General features: G+C 44.7%; 1 protein-coding gene across 5 annotated transcripts in view; it reads left to right on the top strand.

The window, feature by feature from the left end:
- The first annotated feature begins 9,950 nt into the window (after positions 1-9,950).
- The window catches only part of LOC123515448 (F-box only protein 28-like), a 185,558-nt gene continuing 174,821 nt past the window's right edge, over positions 9,951-20,687 (top strand). For 4 of the 5 annotated variants that reach the window (XM_045274021.1, XM_045274020.1, XM_045274019.1 and 1 more), the window contains exons 1-2: positions 9,951-10,096; positions 10,276-10,796. In XM_045274021.1, the coding sequence (XP_045129956.1) occupies positions 10,689-10,796 (108 nt within the window). In that variant the 5' untranslated portion in view covers positions 9,951-10,096; positions 10,276-10,688. The remainder of the gene's footprint in view (positions 10,097-10,275; positions 10,797-20,687) is intronic. The other variant, XM_045274018.1, reaches the window with a different exon arrangement.

Here is a 20,687-nt window from a genome sequence, read left to right as displayed (position 1 = left end):
ACACTTCCTAAAGCTCATCTGAACATCCAGGTACTTGTGTATGTGAACTCTAGGGATGGGGATGTTATTTACAGTGGGCAGCCGAGAGACCTTCCCTTTAGCTTGAAATTTTGTTTTACATTCATTAATCAGTAGTCCCATTTGGACACACAACGCTGCCAGTTGTGACAAAGCAACCTGGAGAATCCTGGGTGTGGGGCATTGGAGGAGTATGTCATCAGCATAGATGAGGACCTGGGTGCCCTGCGGAAAGGAACAGCGCAATTTTGTCCATTAAAACATTGAAAAGCATTGGACTAAGGACTCCACCCTGTGGTGTTCCAAGCTCAAAACTTCCTCAGAGGAGACTGCACCTTGAAACCAAACCTGTGCTGTTCTATTGTACAAATAGTCCCTGATCCATCCTAATAATCTACCTTTGACACCTTTGAGAATGAGTTCCTCCATAATAACATCTTTGTTGGCCCTGTCAAAGGCACCCTTGAGATCAACGAAAGCTCTGCAGGTAGCATCCTTATTTATAAGACACTCAACAAAACAATGACTTGTAGAGTGACCTTTTAGGAAGCCATGTACATTGCCAGAGAGTACATGGCCCACCTTGTATATAAGCCTGTTCAATATTACCCGTTCCATCATCTTACACAGACAGCTGGTGAGAGAAATAGGGCGAAAGTGCCATCACCTTTGGGTATTGGGATGACGATGGCTGTTTTCCAAGAGCGGGAAGCTTGCCTGCAGTGAAAGACATGTTAAATAAATCCAAGATAGGGTTGTCTACCTTTACCTCCAGGAGAGCATTGAGGATATCATAGGTGATGCCATCCTTGCCAGGAGCTGTTGACTTGCCCAACTTGACTGCCGAGAGGAGTTCGTCATATAGGCACACAGGTGTCGTCCAGCAGAGGAACACTGTGGCAAAGCAACTCCATCCTTCGTGGTCTTTGCTGATCAAGCTCCTCCTGGTGTTCCATAGGAAGGCCAGAGAAGGATGAGGCTTCCTTCCACTGCAAGACGAGTTCTCGTGCCCTGCCTGCAGGATCAGGGTCACACACCTGCAGTCCGGACGCTGTCGACATGGTGCCACACCTCCCGAAGGGACCGGGTCCTGCGCACCTTGTCCAGGAAGGAGACCCAGTACTTCTTCCTTTCCTGCTGCCGCAGATCTGTAAGGTGTCGAGCCACGGTAACCATGGCATCCCGTGACTCTGTGTCTGCTGGGTTGAGCTGCCAACGTCTCTGGTAGGCAGCGAGCGCCTGTTGGCAGTTCAGAATGACAGGGTCGGTAGCGTAAGTCCAGCGGCGTGGAGCATGGGCCCTTGCTGGAACCCTTGGAGTCGCGATGAATCCCTTGATGGTGTGCAGGAGTCCGTCATACAGTGCCTCTGCATCAGCAAAGGAGCCCTTCACGGCAGCGTACCACACCACCACATGGACGACGAGGTCTGTCATCCTGGATGGTGGCACCGTCAAGCGCTTCCTGGGCACTGCCGGGCGGACTGCACCAGGAGGGTCGTCTCCAGGGCGAAGTGGTCGCTCAGCAATGACCTGACAAGATAAGTTTGGGCAGTATACGTTGGCATATTGATGAGGGCTACATAATCAAGTCTGCCTCCTTGAACATGTGTGGGTGTGTGGTCCCCAGTAAGTACAGCTGTATCTGTGGTGTCAAGGAAAGCCTTCCAGCGCACACCATTGGCATTGGTGGTGAGGTGGCTTCCTAATTCCTTATGCCTGGCATTAAGGTCACCCATGATAACACTTTGCTCTTCAAGAACATATTCAGGAAAATTTGCAATATTTAAGGCACCAGCATGAATGTACATGTTTACAAAGTAAATAATTTCACCCACAGTGTGCAAGCAAACAGTAATAAATTCAATACCCTCAGTGACCCCCATTTCCATGAAGTTAACTGGAATCCCATGTTTAATGTAAGTGGCCATCCCCCGACTACTGCCGTCACCACAACTGAGGGTGTGGGAGGCATAACCCCGCAGCTCAGGCACCCTTGGCCCTACCTCCTGTAAGGCAATAATGTCAGGCTTATGGAGAAGGACATGAGAGTGTAAGTCCGTGAAATGGGCATGTAGACCATTGACATTCCATGTTAGGGTACGGAAAGTCTTACCGTTCATCGCGATGGTGTTGCATCTGTGTCTTCAGGCCATCCACTTCCTGTGTCAGGCGAGACATGTGCTCCATCAGCATCTGCATGGCTGCCATCAGCCATCGGGGCTGGCAGTCTTCAGATGTCCCTGGTCTGGCAGTCTTCAGGTGTCCCTGGTCCGGCTCGTGGTTGGCAGTCCAGGCTGGGATTGGGCTTCTTCTTTCGGCTGACCAGTGTCCATTCACCTGCATTATCCTCCTCACAGTCTGCCACAGGTGACTTGCTCTCTGAAGCAGGGGGAGCAGGGGCCATCCCTGAGAGGCTCCGGGGCTGTCGTGTGGCTCCCTTGACTGGCTTGGCGGGGGTATCCATCCTCGGTGTGGGTGCAGCAGCAGTTCCACATTGCCCTTCGGCCTTGTCCTTTTTCGTGGGTGGGTCGCACAGGCTATGCCGACACACGGCACTCTCTCCTCGGCCCTGTTGAGCACCGCTGGCTAGGGATGGGGTTGGGGCCACAGTGGAGGTCTCACTGCATACTGTGTGCTGCTGGTTCTTGAAGGCGGCAAACTCGGTACTAAGACCAGAGACTGTTGCAGTCAGATTGTCCACTCTGGCGGCTAGTGCACTCACCACTGCCATTAGCTGCTGGGTAGCCAGGCAGTTCCTGAGTGATGCCTGCCTGGGACACTGTGTTTAGAGGCACAGGGGGCACTGTAGCACTGCGCTGCGGCAATGGCGGGAACACGGCAGATGTGGTTGAAGTGCCAGCAGTGGGGCAGGAAGGCTGGGACAGGTGAGGGGCAGCGGCCGAGAAGGAGGGCTTCATCGCCCAGGCGTTGGTCTGGGGGGATGGAGCCTGGCGGAACACAAGCCTGGTCCGACTCACCTCATCCGTGGCAGGCTCCCTTTGGGGCCGAGGCCTGACAGTGCAGAGGGTGGAGTGGGCGTTGTGGTCACCCCCACAATTGTAGCAGTGAGGAGGGATTTTGGTGCCCTTCTTGATCTTATCCAGGCACTGTGCTGACTTATGGGGCCCAGCACAGTACCTGCAGCGAGGGGCAGACTGGCAGCGCCACTCCTTGTGTCCCCAGCGACTACAGTGGCGGCACAGGTCAGGTTCAGGTGTATACCGCTCCACACGCCGACGTCCAAGGCCCAGGAGATGCACCTCACTGGGCACCTTACCTGTCACCACTCCCAACAGTTGGGGCCTTGCCATCTGCCCCACCATCCTCCTCTTCAGCCCATGGAATCTAGCTGGTACCTCTATCAGGTTGACATTGATGTGGGTCGCCACTCCATGGATAATAACAGGGCGAGTGCCCTCCTCACCAGGGCACTCCATAACCAGGCCCAGAAAACCCTCACTCAACAGGGTGCCATAAAAGAAAGGAGTCAGTACTGACCGTTGGCTGGTTCCGTCCCTCCTTGTAGAGTGGCTGCAGGTCTGGGTGTTGTTTCAGCAGAGCAGCAAACCAGCTGAAAAGCTCACTGGCTGTCTTCCCATGGCCAACAGGGAAGAACAGACGACGCCTTTGTTTACGGTCCGAGGTGGCCGGGGCAGGTACATCTCGACAGGGAATCTGGTCAACAGAAGCATTTTCCTGGTGTTTTTCCTTGCCAGATGGTGCAGGACGAGGCTCCTCAACAATCTTCATGTTGAGACTGTTCTTCAACTTGCCAAACACTCCTTCATAAATAGAAAATGTCAAACTCTTTCAAACTCCAACTCTCCTTACGACTTCTGGCATTTGGCCAAAAACATCTCCATTAAGTTTACTTCAACTTTTCCTCCTTTATTTCATTTTGATGGCACCACTGCCATCTCACTTGTTTCTAAAGCTGAACTCTTCTCTCTAACCTTTGCTAATAACTCCACCTTGGATGATTCTGGGCTTGTCGCTCCCTCTCCTCCTCCCTCTAACAATTTCATGTCTTCAATCAAAATTCTTCGTAATGATATTTTCCATTACTTCTCTGGCCTAAACCCTTGGAAGGCTTATGGACTTGATGGGGTCCCTCCTATTGTTCTCAAAACTGCGCTTCCATGCTTGCACTTTGCCTGGCCAAACTCTTTCAACTATGTCTATCAACTTCTACCTTTCCTTCTTGCTGGAAGTTTGCCTACATTCAGCCTGTTCCTAAAATGGGTGACCGTTCTAATCCCTCAAACTACCGTCCTATAGCTTTAATCTCTTGCTTGTCTAAAGTTTTTTAATCTATCCTCAATAAGAAGATTCTTAAACATCCGTCACTTCACAATCTTCTATCTGATCGCCATTATGGCTTCCATCAAAGCTACTCTACTGGTGATCTTCTGGCGTTCCTTACCGAGTCTTGGTCATTCTCTGTTAGGGATTTCGGTGAAACTTTTGCTGTCACATTAGACGTTGTAATGCACTGGTTTTGAACATTTGTTCACAGGAGAGGAAACTTTAAGGAAACACACCAAATTCCACCATGAACGATACATTTAAGTATGATATCTTAGGATTTGTGGCGATACCTACAAGTCCAAGTTAGTCATACATGCTCCACACACGAGCTCAACAAAAGATCACTAGTCACAAAACGAACACACATGAGCTCAAACAAAAGATCACTGGTCACAAAATGAACACACACGAGCTCAAACAAAAGATCACTGATCACAAAACGAACACCCCCATAACATCACATCACCGAAAGCACACCCAATACCCATAACCAACCAATAAGTACTCCAAATAAACATGTAGAAAACACATAACACACAATATAGATTGTACCACCAACACTGGTAACTGGGGAAAGCAAAGGCCACGTCACTGGGATCCCTAAAACAGCTACCTGAGAACTAATAAACACGGTATGTATATGAGACAAATCACTGCTTGAATATGAATTTGCAATAAATGTAAAGGTTAATACTTAGTGTGGGGAATCAAGAAAGACAACCAGAGCAGCTCACCTCCCTCGCTGTTTCTACCACACCTCCTCCCGAGTCTGGTGCGAAGGCGCTTCTGCCTGGTCTCATCCAGGAGGTACTCGTCTATAGGTCGCTTTGAATGAGGAGGCAGTGCAGCGACCCGTTGAGTGATGCCTCGAGAACACAAGTAGTGGTTGTTCCTTCACTGCTATCAGCAGTCGTCGCCCACGTCAGTCTGTTACTCATTACCTCCCCCGGCAGTTGTTAACTCAAAAGGTTGTTACCAGAGAATTGGTGCTACGTCCGTAACAACATATCAAATGCTTTTGATAGAGACTGGCATGAAGCTTTGATTTCAGAACTGCCCTCCTACGGTTGCTATCCTTCTCTCTACAACTTTATCTTAAGTTTCTTTTTCCTACCGTTTTATTGTAGCCATGATAGATGGCCACTGTTCTTCTCCTAAATCTATTAACAGTGGCATTCCTAGGGTCCTTTCCTGTCACCCACTCTTCTTCTATTATTCATTAATGACCTTCTTAACCAAACTTCTTGCCCTATCCACTCTTACGCTAATGATACCACCCTACATCTTTCCATGTCCTTTCAGAGACGACCAACCCTTCAGGAAGTTAACACATCACGCAGGGATGCCACAGAATGCCTGACTTCCGATCTTTCTAAGAATTCCGATTGGAGCAGAGAAAATCTAGTAGCTTTCAATGCCTCAAAAACTCAATTCCTCCATCTATCAACTTGACACAACCTTCCAGACAACTATCCCTTCTTCTTCAATAATATTCAACTGTCTTCCTCTTCCACACTGAATATTCTCGGTCTGTACTTTACTCATAATCTTAACTGGAAACTTCACATCTTATCTCTTGCTAAAGCAGCTTCTATGAAGTTAGGCGTTCCGAGGCATCTCCGCCAGTTTTTCTTGCCCCTCCAACTGCTTACTCTGTATAAGGGCCTTATCCGCCCTTGTTTGGAGTACTCTTCGCATGTTTGGGTGGGTTCCAGTCACACAGTTTTACTAGATAAGATAGAATCAAAAGCTTTTTGTCTCATCAACTCTCCCCTCATATGACTAACTGTCTTCAGTTTTTATAGGAGGAGGTAGTAGACACCTACCGAAACAATAACTTACTCCCAGTGAGATCTAATAGCACTAGTTCACGGGGGTACTGTGAACCTTCCATTAAAGCTAGTTGTGATCTTGCTGAATGTTTCCCTTTGTGTCTCACAACTCAAGGGGGCAGTCACAGCGTGCCCTCTAAAGACAACTCTCCTTCACACAAAACTACATGCACTTACCACACATAAACCCATCACTCCAAATCAAAATTTAAAAGAAAATGGGACCCAAAATAAACAACACCTCAGAGTCCCCCTCTGGGGAGGGAACCAAAAATGTCCCCAGGTCGGACACCTCTCCTGTTGAAGACCACAAATGCCTTGACACCTCCCTCAACATTTTATACATTAACTTCTGCAACATTTGCGGTCTTAGATCTAATTTTCAATCTGTGGAACACCACCTCTCTTCTACTAAACCTCATCTTCTTTTTCTCACCGAAACACAGCTGTCTGAGGCAACTGACAGTAGCCCCCTCTTTGTCCCCTCCTACTTTCCCTATTCTCATTTTTGTTCCAAAGCTGGATGTTGCATCTATGTATGCAATGACTTAACTTGCTCTCGTGCCCACGCTCTTGAGTCTTCCAAATTTTCCACCATCTGGAACCGACTTAACAGTTACAATCAAACTAAATTAATCTGTGCTGTTTATCTCTCCCCTAACTCTTCTGACTCTAGTAAATTCTTTGACTACTTAACTTCTGAAGTGAAGCACATTCTGTCCCTCTACCCTTTCGCTGAGATTTCCATTCTTGGAGATTTCAATGTTCACCACCAGCTTTGGCTTTCCTCTCCCTTCACTGACCACCCTGGTGAACTAGCCTTCAACTTTGCTATCCTCCATGACCGTCTTGGAGACACACCGAACATTCTTGATCTCTTCCTCACCTCTAACCCCTCTGCTTATGCTGTCACCCTTTCATCTCCGTTGGGCTTCTCCGATCACAATCTCATTTCTGTATCTTGTCCTATTTCTCCAATCCCTCCGTAGGATCCCCAAAAGCAAAGGTGCCTCTGGCATTTTGCCTCTGCCAGTTGGGGGGACCTGAGGAGGTATTATGCTGATTTTCCCTGGAATGATTATTGGTTCCGTGTCAGAGATCCATCTCTTTGTGATGCCATCCTTGCCAGGAGCTGTTGACTTGCCCAACCTGACTGCCGAGAGGAGTTCGTCATGCGTGATCGGCACACAGGTATCATCCAGCAGAGAAACACTGTGGCAAAGCAACTCCATCCTTCGTGGTCTTTGCTGATTAAGCGCCTCCTGGTGTTCCACAGGAAGGCCAGAGAAGGATGAGGCTTCCTTCCACTGCAAGACAAGTTCTTGGGCCCTGCCTGCAGGATCAGGGTCACACACCGACTTTGCATCCCTTATGAGAACGGTAATATGGGATGCAAAGTCGGACTGGTTGGTGGTGGAGAGTGGAGTCCCACAAGGTTCAGTGTTGGCACCAATACTTTTCCTTGTCTATATTAATGATATGCCAGAGGGAGTAAACAGTTACATTAATTTGTTTGGGGATGATGCGAAATTATGTAGGTGTGTGAAGAGTGAAAAAGATTGTGAAATCTTACAGGCAGATCTAGATAGGATTTGGGGGTGGAACAAAAGTTGGGAGATGGAATTTAATCTGAGCAAAAGTCATGTAATGGAGATAGGGAAGAGTGGAAGAGGCCAAGAGGGTTATATAAGATGAGTGAAGGAGTAGTGTTGAAAAAGGTGGAAAAGGTAAAGCATTTGGGAGTGATAATACATACAAGATGATGGGCAGTTTGGGGCTCATATTGACTAGATGTTTGGAGAAATATATAATTCGATTAAAAATATTGGATTAGCTTTTCATTATATAGATAAAGATATGATGAAGAAATAAATTAGTACTGTAATTAGACCAAGATTGGAATATGCTGGGGTGGTTTGGTCCCCTTATAAAAAAAGCATATATGGAAGTTGGAGAGATTGCAGAGAATGGCAACAAAAATGGTTCCGGAATTGGCAGAGATGACCTATGAGGAGAGATTAAAAGAAATTAATTTGCTCATCTTGGAACAAAGAAGAGAAAGAGGAGATTTAATACAGGTTTATAAACTGTTGAGCAGTTTGGATGAAGTGGATAATGAGCAAATGATGTTGAGAGAGGAAAATTTAAATAGAACTACGAGATCGCATAGTAAAAAGATAGCCAAGGGAATATGCTTGAAAGATGTGAAGAAATATAGTTTCCCGCAGAGATGTGTGGAGGTGTGGAATAGTTTGAGTGAGAAGGTGGTGTCAGCGAGGAGTGTGCATAGTTTTAAAGGAAAGTTGGATGTGTGTAGATATGGAGACGGGGCCACACAAGTATAATACCCAGGCCCTGTAAAAATTACAACTAGGTGAATACACCTGTCGTTGGACTTGTCCCGGACGCTGTTGACATGGTGGCACACCTCCCGGAGGGTGGGTCCCGCGCACCTGGTCCAGGAAGGAGACCCAGTACTTCTTCCTTTCCTGCTGCCGCAGATCCGTGAGGTGTAGAGCCACGGTAACCATGACATCCCGTGACTCTGTCTGCTGGGTTGAGCTGCCAACGTGTCTTGTAGGCAGCGAGCGTCTATTGGCAGTTCAAAATCACAGGGTCGTCCTGCGGCGTGGAGCATGGGCCCTTGCCAGAACCCTTGGAGTCGCGATGAATCCCTCGATGGTGTGCAGGAGTCCGTCGTGCAGTGCCTCTCTGCATCAACAAAGGAGCCCTTCACGGCAGCATACCACGCTGCCGTGAAGACCACATGGACGACGAGGCCCGCCATCCTGGATGGTGGATACTGATTTAACTAGATGCATATACTACTAATTTGTGAGTTTTTATTACATATTGGGGTCCCTCTATGAACTTTTTTATTTGTTGATAGAATTCAACAAAAATTTAGTATGCATTTAGTCACTTGATGAGCAAAGCCTTCATGCAAAAAACTGAACTGAGCACCCCAGCACTAAAAGGGAGGGGGGTTGGGTTAAAGTAGGCCTATACAGTACCCTGCATCATGGTTACGCCCTTAAGGAATTGTTCAATGATTCGAAGACCCATATTTTGAAACGCATGTCTCGATCTTTTATCCCATACCTGTCAAGTCTTTGGTTTGTTACGTAAATCTTCAGTAATTTCTATGGTTTTCAAGTTGTACGGCTTTATATTATAGTTGAAAATCTTACGTTTCTTCTCCGCATATACGATGTATTTTTAATGTTTGTTTCAAACGATTTTAAACAATTAAGTTTCTTTTTCAAGTGTTCTATATATGACACCTCTCCAAGTTCCTTCAGTTCCTTGACAGTTATCAGTTTTTTTTTTTTTTCACTTTACGCTTCAGCAGCAGCAGTCCGTGTCTTCCTTTTTTCTTATGGTTTAAATCCGTTTCATACACAAAATTATGGTCTATAATGCAAAATCTTACGGCAAGACACCGCAGTGGCTTGACAAGTGTGATATCGGCCACAAACTTGGCTGCTATACTTATACTGCATTTTTCTTAATGACATATTATGGAAAACCTTCATCAGTGAGTTATTATGATTTCTGAAAAAAAAGTTCATTTCCACTTTGTGTAGAAGCAAAGCAAGAACAGAAAAAATATATTAGGTAAAAAAAAAGTAGAAAATTAAAGTGCTTAACCTGCGATACATAGGAAAAGTAAACTATGGTAGGTTTTTGAAGAATACATGCATAGATCCCTCTTTGATGGAAGACGAAAAGAAATTATTTTGATTCAATAGGTAGTTGTTGTTTAGGTCCGTAGACAGTTGGTACCAACCTATACTATTTGTCCTTAGACTTATTTATCTTTTATTTTCGTCATAAGCATATTACATAAATAAAAACAAACTATTACGTACTCTCTTGCTACGTAGTACGTACTATCCTGCAAGTTTTCTTCGATAAGTCACTACTGTGTTTCTACGGTACGGTACCTAGCTGTTAAGAATATAAACAATAAGAAGAGAGAGTAAGGAAATGAAAGAATGAAAGAAAGAAATATGTACAGAAATGTTTATGAACCCATTGCATAGAAGAACATGATAGAAAGTGGTAGATAAATTAAACAAACACGCATTTTGATCTTGTTATTTTCTCGTTTTAGATGCAGCAGCAGCAGCAGAAGGGCGTCCGTATGTGTTTCTGTCTGCCTGTGTTGTGACTTGTGAAAGGTGTCTGGCTGTCTTTCTAGATGGTGATGACAATATATCAACTGAGCGGTGACTGGTGATGAAGGGAGCTTGTCTGTGTCTGTCTGTATGTGTGTGTGTGTATGGTGACTGCTGGTGAAGTGTAGGTGTCTGTGTGTGGTGACTTGGTGAAGTGTAGGTGTGATTCGTGTGTGTATTATGTATGGTGACTGTGTGCTTAACCTAACCTAATCTAACCCGGTGAAGTGTGTCTGTGTTTAATAGAATGTTTGTGTGGTGACGAGTGAACTGTGTGTGTGTGTGTGTGTGTGTGCGCGCGTGTGTGTGACCCTCCTCCCTCCCAAACGTGTGAGCCCCTCCAAGTACCATGGCATTGGAGGGCAGCCGTACACTTCACTTCTTCGATTTGCCGGACATTGTGAGGGAGAAGATCCTGGGTTACCTCACCTTTGAAGAGCTGGCACATCTCAGGATCGTGAGTCACTCCACTCTTCACCCTCAGATTTTTGCTTTCCTAGTGTTAGTATAATGTAAGTTTTAACATGGAAACTGACTGACATTTTTAGATCAGTGTGTACTATATATTTTTAAGAGTAGGTTTGAGCATTGACTGGTCTTGGCATTCAGTGCATGTAGCTTAACTTTGCATGTATGTACAGTACTTGTAGTGAGTGGTTATTGTTTTACTGTAGTGTATATGTAGCTGGGTGGCAATACCTGCTTGTCTCACCTGGTGAGCTTCCCAAACCCCAGCCCCACCCGACCAAGGAGGGGATCCATGGAAACCACTTGCTGCTGATGCGCCAGTCCAAGTTACTAAAATTTACAAAACAAATAAGGCAGTAAGTAGTAATGACTGGAAGCTGCATCTCAGCGGTTAAGAGAGATAGACATAAGAATATCTGGTGAAACATGATTATGGTGATGGTGACAGAGTTATGGATGCAAGGTGGTGGGTTAGTTCTGTAATGGTCATATAGCTCACTGGTTCTTAACCTGAGTGACACATCTCCCTAATTGGGCATCAGTAATTTCTAAAGGGGGCATGAAGCCTTTTGAAAAAGCAAGAATTTTTGTAATCATATTTATCATTCTTTTAATGAGAGCATGGTCAGGTATAGAGAAATTTATGATAGATATATATTTTTTTATGAAAGAGGAAACTAGCCAAGGGCAACAAAAGATTAAAAAAAAAAAAAAGCCCACCTGTATACTGAACCTTCGTGAGGCTCAGTCTCTGGTACTGGGCCTAAGTGAAGCTTAGGCCGAGTAAGGGAAGAAAAGAAAGATGTAACGAATCCAAGGGGGAGGGATGAACACACCAAGCTTAACAAAATAGACCTTTTAATTCAATAACAACCCATCACAGTCCTGTAACTTCCTACCTAGCCTACCTATAAGATGGGAGACCTATGGGGGGGGGAAACCGTGGGTAACTCAGCTGTAGATGAGAGGGCGTGAGGGTGCGTATGGTGGCGTCCTGAGAGGTAAAAATGGCGGCCCGTCCCTCGCGGCGTCCTGCTTCTCTCTCTCTCTGTCTCTCTGCCTGGTTGGGCCTGCTGTGCTGGAAGTGGCAGAAGGTTCCACAGGAACGGTGCTGTAATCATAAGGATTATCTCATGAGTTGCTCTTATCAGACCACGTGGCGTATTGCAGCTCTTCCTGGAGAATGTTGGAGAGTGTACCTCGAGACGAGAGCGGAGTGATGTTCTGAGGGCGAAGCCACCACGCTCCTCACCATATAAGGTGGCAGCCATGATGACTGCGCACGCAGCCATACGTCATCTCCCTTCTCCCCCTACAGGGACTCCCTGTATAAGAATTCCTAGCTACACATATGAAGGGAAGATGAGGATTTGGACTAAATAAATACCCTAATAGTGGGTAATAATCCAACTCCAGTACTGCTACTTGGTACATGGCTTTTTCCTCAGGGAAAACAAATCCTCGTCTTCTCTTACAACAACAAAAAAGTAACACACACATAACAATCCACGTAATCGCGATACACCACCGTGAGCACACATAACCATTTAGAGCTATATACAGTGTCCAGGGTATCTGTGGTATTACTGCCCTTCGTTTCAACATTTCACACTCTACAATTTCCCACTTAGTGCGAGACCTTGACGTCTCTACCGGTCCGGCAGGACCTGACCTCCCAGTTGGTGTTGCGCCACCCACTTCCCATCAGTCCAGGCGTACAGGGGCGGAGTAGAGAGGCCGACGTAGTCCTCTCCAAGGCCTTATTCTGTGGGGACTGGATTCAGGAGGCCCTCCTCCTGAACATTCCAGCCACCCCCAACAGTGGCGGTCTCCTTCCCCAGCAGCGGGTCTGATGTAGCTGCAAAAGAAGTATAGGGCAGTCACAAGATTCCAATGTCCCTAGGGGTCTATACACTTAGTATTCTTCTATAAATCTCCTCACTGGCCGTCTCTCACGAGTCGGTCTGGGCTCCTCTACCTCATTGTCTTCTTCCTCCTCATCGGAAGGCACTACAATTTCTTCCATGTCTACCACGTACCCTTCATCGGTTACATATTTTCTCACTCGGTCAGCTGCTCTATGGAGTATTTTGCCATTGAACACATTTTCCACTTCATATGACACTCCATCTAAATTCACCTTTTTAACCTTATACGGTCCAATCCACTTGAGACCAAGTTTTCTATCAGCTGACGAACCAAACTGTTCCTTTTATCCACACCAAATCATCTACCTCGACTCTTTGGTCCTTCCGGCCAATGTTCGCTCTAGCTAACCACTTCCTGCTATTTGCACGGGATGATTGTCTCACTGCCTCCAAGGCTGTATTAATGTCTATTTCATCGTCCACCTGGGGCAAAGTAGTTCCCACATAGCGAGGAGCATGGCGCCGGAAGAAAAGGAAATAGGGCTGTTCGCCAGTGGTCTCGTGTACGGCCGCATTAAGGATCTGCTGACACTGCGTGAGGCACTCGGACCACCTGTGCGGTTGTCCTTTCCCGAGAGACGCTAGCACTGACTTCATGGTTCGATGTAACCGTTCGGTGATAGAGTTCCCACATGGATGGTATGGGGTGGAAAACACCATCTCTATCCCATGCGTACGACAGAGTTCTGTCAACAATTGTGAGCGGAACTCGCACGCATTGTCAGCTAAGAGTACCTTCGGTACCCCATAGTCTCCCAAGTAACTCTTAATAACCCTAACTACCTCCTCAGCGTGTCTGGACCGTAACTTCACCAACTTTACAAATCTTGAAAAGTGATCTATGATGGTTAATACGTACTTATAACCTCCTCTGGCTGGAGTCATTTCAGTAATATCGATACTAATTCTTTCCAAAGGTTGATTTACAGGAGGCAATTCCTGGTATGTCTTTTGTAAAGCTGGTGCAGTTTTACATTGTTGACAAATTATACATTCTCTGATAAATTTCTTTATGTCTGATCTTTGATTTGGCCAGTAAAAATATTCTTCAGCTTTTAACATGGTTTTAGTTGTCCTAAATGTCCAGACTCTTTTCATGGGCCAATACAATAGCTTGTTTCTTTAGTGTCTGGGGTACAACCAATAAATATAGGATGGTTCCATCTTTCTTTTGTTTGGAGTAATATAACACTCCATCGTGAACAATAAACTGATTCAAAATGACAGGGAGTATCTGGCACGTGGTATTCTTCCTCCTTCTAAATATTCCTTCATCTCTCTCCATCTAGGTTCTGCTATCTGAGCTTGAATGAATTCATCGGTGGTCAAACCTAGAAATGAATCTTGACCTACCACATTTACTACCTGAACAGGGCGACTCAGTTGGTCAGCCACTACATTCTTCCTGCCTGCTTTGTACTCTATTTTAAACTGAAAATCACGCATCTCCAGAATCCATCTGTTCATACGTGGAGATTTTGTTCGTTGGCGAAAAACTGAGACTAGTGGCTGATGGTCAGTTCGAATTAAAACTCGGACACCCCATAGATAATGGTGAAATTTTCTACAGGCTAGTACTACAGCTAACGCTTCCCGATCTGTTGTTGAATATCGAGTCTCCACTGGTCTAAGCTTCTTCGAAAAATATCCTATGACATTTGGTTCTTTCCCATGATACTGCATCAACACTGCCCCTACATGTGTGGCACTACTATCCGTCTCGAGGACAAACTCTCGATTGAGATCGGCTTTTCCTAGTACTGGAGAGTGTATTAGTTTCTCCTTCAGCGTTTCAAAAGCTTTCTGGCATTCACCTGTCCAATAGAACGGCATTCCTTTCTTTGTGAGCTTGGTTAATGTGGCCAGTATCTTGGAGCAGTTTTCAATGTGTCGTCGATAGAACGACACCATTCCTATAAACCTACGGGTCTCTTTCACGTTAGTTGGAGGTTTCATCTGTTTTACGGCCTCCACATTACTTGGGTCTGGTTTATAGCCTTCTTTTGATACAATGTGCCCGAGGAACTTTACTTGTCTCTGCCCAATGCTACACTTGGATAAATTGAGTTTAATCCCTACAGACGCTAAGTGGCTGAATAATCTATCCAATCTGTGGATTAAGGTGGTATAATCTGTAGCATAAACAATTAAATCATCCAGGTAATTCTTAACCCAGTTTTCTTTAAGTAAGGGAGCTAATGCGTGGTTCATTTGTCGGGCAAATATCGCTGGGGAACAACTTAACCCAAAAGGTAAGCGTCTAAACCTATAAAGCGAGACACCGTCACTGAACGTCGTGAGATCTCTACTCGCCGAGTCCAGTGCGACCTGATAATACGCTTCACGCATATCTAAGGTGGCGTAATAATCATTGCCTGACACACTTTCTACTAGCTCGTCAAGTTTGGGTAAAGGATGAATATCCATGGTTAGTTGTTTGTTTACTTTTCGATAGTCAAGGCAGAGTCTTTTTTCTCCATTAGGCTTATTTACTAAAACTATCGGAGATAACCATGCTGCTGTGGAATTCTCAATTATTCCCTTACCTTCTAAATCATGTAGAATCTGCTGAATAGTTTCTCTCGCTTTCTCTGGGTATCGATAGAGTGGTGTACGACAGGGTGTTGGGTCGTCTACCTGAATGTGGGCTGGATCTGCTTGTATTAGTCCTAATTCGCCAGGATGTACGATAAATAATTTTTGATGTTTCTGAATGAGCTGAAATAAACTAAGCTCTTGTTCTTTCTCTAGATGTGACCAGTCTCGCGAGTCGAGAATTACTTTGAGCTTTTCCCACCGGGTTTGGTTTGTGGGCACACAATCATTTTCTGGCCCGATGGCTTCACTTATTTTAGCGATGGTCAGGGGTGAGTCTTCTATCTCTATTTGTCCCTCGTCTATTATTTCATACTTTATCAGTAAGGTTCCTGGTCGTAACACTAACCTAACTTTGGTGTTATTAATGACGGGAATGAAAACAGTGCGTGTTTCAGTCACTCGCATTATAGTTGGCAATCCATCTTGAACACAGGCATGTTTAGCCTCAATCATTATTACGGTATTAGGTTCCTCACTTACTTTTACTTCCACTAGGGTCGTTTCGTAACAGTCCACTAGTGTTTTGGTTGTTACTCTACCGAAGCGCTGGTTATGAGAGGGAGACTGAGGTTCTTTTCTCACCATCCTGACTTTTCCATATGGTGTTTCCACGAATACTAAGGGATAAACAAGATTGTTCCAATGAATCCGCTTAGCTTGGTGATCTAGAGTGAGAGTTGACTGACCGATCGTGTTCATTCCCAACAATACGTGTGTTCTGAGATATTCATCGGGAACGACCGCTACTTGAGCAATGATGGGGTGGTTACTGTTACTGGCTATTGTTACATAAGCTTGGCCTAATACTCTGATCTGCTTACCGGTGATTCCTTGCAAAGGGGGAATCTTTGAACTTTGTTTCACTGGAATTCCCATTTCATTAATTACACTGATCTTAATTAGTGAAACATCACTGCCAGTATCTAACATTGCTTCGAGTACATGGTTATTGATATCTACGCTGATTACCGGGGATTGTCATAACATCCTATTCCGTGTTGTGTTTACTTTACCGGGGCACGATGGATGGCCGCGCCGACAATTGAGCCGTAAACAATCATAACAGGAGCCAGGTTGTGGTCTTTTATAGCACTCGGCTATTGAGTGGTTAGTAGCTCGGCAATATGGGCAGTATTTCTCTCCTGCGCCATTGCTGTAATCTTTGATCTACCCGGTCTAATCTACTAGCGGGTGGTGTTATGTGGCGGCCGGGTGGGTGTAGTCGCCGCCGCCGCTCGCGGGGCAGTCGGTAGGTGGGCTGGGGCCGGGCTAACCGCTCGTACGCTACTCTCTTTCCGAGTCATTACCACCAGTCTTTCAGTATCTAATTTGGTCAGAAACCTGGTTAACGATACTTTTTCGTCCAGGTACAGTTCTAGTCTTTCCCTGCAGTCTCTCGGCATTCCTTTTATCAGTTTGTTCTTTATCAACCTGTCCTGAGACGGCACGTCATCAGCATCGGTCCTTACGGTAACCAAAGCTAGTTTACATTTCAACCTTGTCATAAACTCGATGGGGTCGTCTTCCACCGAATATTTTAAATCATTCAGAGAATCAAATAACCTTTCCTCATTCTGGTCCGTGAGCTCCTTTGTAAGATATTGCTTAAATTGTGCCCAGGTTACTTCCTTCTCCACTACCGTTTGCACCAGTAAAGCTAATGGGGCTTCCACACGCATTTTAACTATCTGTTGCCTCTCTCTATTATCTATTGAGCAACTTTCCACCTGTGAGAAAAAAAAAAACAGCTAACCGGCCAACTCCTTCTACTCCACTCAAGTGACGCAGTTCAAGGACGGGGATGTCACGGGGCTTCATGAGGCATTTAACAGGGTTACTCGCAGGCCTCTCCCTGTTCTCTCTAACTTCCTGCAACAAATCGTAGACACAATCACGCAAGGCATCTACCTCCATCTCTAAGTTATTTACTGCCTCTGCACCTGACGGACTTACGCTCGTTATCTGGTTAACTACCGTATCATCTTCGGTTTTAACTACTGGTTCATTTTCCTTTTTAGGCGTCCACTCCGCCCTTAAGCTCAGAAAATCCGCCAACTCATCCATAACAAAAGAAAAAATACCTGACAACTTGTCACAAACTCAACACGACGAAAATTGGGTGAACAGTGGCTTTCTGTTTCACCAAACACAACTTAAATTCTCATTATAAAAACAACGTACCTTCCTGTAGAGACAAGAAGCTAATCACACCAAAATATCAATGCATAAGAAAACAACTTATTGAAAATAACATGCCAGAACATATGAGCCAAATGGGAAATGTAAAAAAAAAAATTACCCCTAAACTGGAAAAAAAAAAGAAAAATTTTGGTCTCTTCCCCTAGCTTGTCCGCGCGGATAAACTAGAGGTGGGAGGGTAGCGGGGTGATGTTCTGAGGGCGAAGCCACCACGCTTCTCACCTTATAAGGTGGCAGCCATGATGAATACGTCATCTCCCTTCTCCCCCTACAGGGACTCCCTATATAAGAATTCCTAGCTACACATATGAAGGGAAGATGAGGATTTGGACTAAATAAATACCCTAATAGTGGGTAATAATCCAATTCCAGTACTGTTACTCGGTACAATAGTGATAAAAGATAAAAAGAGATGCAACATTTCAATGGTGAGAAAGAGTCTGAAGACAGTTAGTCAGAGGAGAGGAGTTGATGAGACAAAAAGTTTTTGATTCCACCCTATCAAATAAAACTATGTGAGTAGAACCCTGCCAAACATGTAAAAAGGCAAGAGTTAGCAGTTGGAGGTGTGAGAAAAACTGGCAGGGACGCCGCAGAATGCCTAACTTCATAGAAGCTGTTCTAGCAAGAGATGAGATGTGGAGTTTCCAATTAAGATTATGAGTAAAGGACAGACCGAGAATATTCAGTGTGGAAGAGGGGAACAGTTGAGTGTCAATGAAGAAAGGATATATATTTGTTTGGAAGGTTGTGTTGAGTTGGTAGATGGAGGAATTGAGTTTTTGAAGCATTGAACACTGCTAAGTTTCCTCTGCCCCAATCACAAATTTTTTGAAGGATCAGAAGTCAGGCATTCTGTGGTGTCCATGCATGATCTGTTGACTTCCTGAAGGGTTGGTCATCTCTGAAAGGACGTGGAAAGATGTAGGGTGGTATCATTAGCGTAGGAGTGGATAGGGCAAGAAGTTTGGGTAAGAAGATCATCAATGAATAATGGAAAGAGAGTGGGTGACAGAATACCACTATTAACAGATTTAGGAGAAGAACACTGGCCATCTACTATGGCTGCAATAGAACAGTCAGAAAGGAAACTTAAGATGAAGTTGCAGAAAGAAGGATAGAAACCGAAGGAGGACTGTTTGGAAATCAAAGCTTTGTGCCAGAGTCTATTAAAAACTTTTGATATGTCAAACACGACAGCAAAAGTTTCACTGAAATCTCTAAAAGAAGATGACCAAGACTCAGTAAGGAACCCCAGAAGATCATCAGTAGAACAACCTTAAAGGAAGCCATACTGGTGATCAGATAGAAAATTGTGAAGTGATAGATGTTTAAGAATCTTCCTATTGAGGATAATAAATTAAAAGACCTTATACAAACAAGAGAGTAAAGCTATAGGGTGGTAGCTTGAGGGATTAGAACGGTTACTCTTTTTAGGAACAGGCTGAATGTAGGCAAATTTTCAGTAAGAAGGAAAGGTAGAAGTTGATAGGTATAGTTGAAAGAGTTTGACTAGGCAAGGTGTATTTCATGGAAGTCAAACAGATTTGGTGATAATGCTTTCCATTGTCTTTACACAGGTATATATTAATGACATTGGTTTGTAGTTAAGTGACTCATATATAATAAGTTTGTAGTTAAGTGACTCATAATAAGAACCTCTTTTGTAAATAAGGTTTTCGAAATCACAGGAAGAGATTCCAAAATATATGAACAAAAATTAGTAAAAGAGGATAACCTAACATAGAAAAACAGGCTTTAAGAAAAAGTGGATGTATGCCAAGATGGATGGAGGATGAACTGTGACGTTGGTTGTTAGGTGAAGGAACATCACTAATAGAAATGTCAAGACCAGAGACACTTATTAATATCAGATGCTTGGTGAGGAAAGGAAAGATCAGGATTAACAGTACTGAGATATGAGTAGATGTGAAGGATGCAGCCAGCAATTCTGACATACTGTAGCTCTGGAATCACATGTTACTTCTCCACTGGGGAACATGAATGAGCCGGCAGTAGGGCCACCAACCTTCTTTCTTCTGGTGTAAGCATGAAATACTTTTGGAATTAGTAGTTAGTAAATCTGCAATAGGGATTTCATAATTAGATTGGGCAGTAGTGGCGTGATATCTGACACGATGGTTGTCATTACATTATATTTAATTGATTTAGAGCCAAGGATGTGTGGAGAGAATTTCTGCCATATTGATGATGTACAAGGTTATACATTTTCCACAAGTCTGTTGTTTGAACTTTTAAATCAAGAGGAGGTTTGAGTGGCCAAGGTGGATCCGAAAGGACGGAAATGTGTGTAGATGGTGTGTCTCTCAATGAGTGTATTAACAATGCTTAGAAGAATAGGAGAACATTTGATTTGCATTGAAGTACAGGTAACCCCCGCTTAACGAAGGTTCACACAACAAATGTTTAATTTTACTACCATCTGCTCGTTTAACGAACACCAAACTCGCTTCAACGAAGTTTTATCCAGGTAATTTTTTCCAAGTTTGAAAGCCTCACCGTATCACGCAAGCCAACAGGCTTTTGAATACACCAGCGCCTCTCGTGGACAACACACTCCACTCACTCCCCATAGTTCAAAACAATAACAGCGTCAGCAGCAGCTTGTCTTCCCTCGCTCATCTTACCACCAAAATGCCTTGCAATGTGGCCTAGCATTGTTAAGAAGACCAGGAAGTCTCTTACTCTCGAAGTGAAGCTGGATATTATTCACAAACATGAGAGAGGCAAGAAAACTAATAGCATTGCTGGCCACCATCTTGACTCCATCTACTGTCTCTACTGTTTTCAAGTCAGCAGACTCTATTAACCCTTATGTTCCGGCAATCGTATATGAACGATTGCATCAGTGGGTCCGTAGCGACGGTGATCGTTCCCGTAATCAAGAATTTTCGCGCCTCATGTTTGAGCTCCACGCACGGTTTCTCGAGTCAGATGGCGTGTGAAAGTATCTGGCTTCTTTTTCCACCTGTAGTGTTGCCACTAGCTCTGTATATTTAGGGGTAACAAAGCTATTCTCCCATTCTGAGGGCGACACTTGGCAACCCCAGCAACCCGCCGTGTCGAAAGCACCCTGATAAGAGCGAAGGGACGTCTCAGTTCATAACTCAATATGGAACAAGACAGATAATTTT

This window comes from Portunus trituberculatus, chromosome 39 (assembly GCF_017591435.1).
Source record: "Portunus trituberculatus isolate SZX2019 chromosome 39, ASM1759143v1, whole genome shotgun sequence".
NCBI lineage: Eukaryota > Metazoa > Arthropoda > Malacostraca > Decapoda > Portunidae > Portunus > Portunus trituberculatus.
This window is presented reverse-complemented; position numbering and strand designations above follow the sequence as displayed.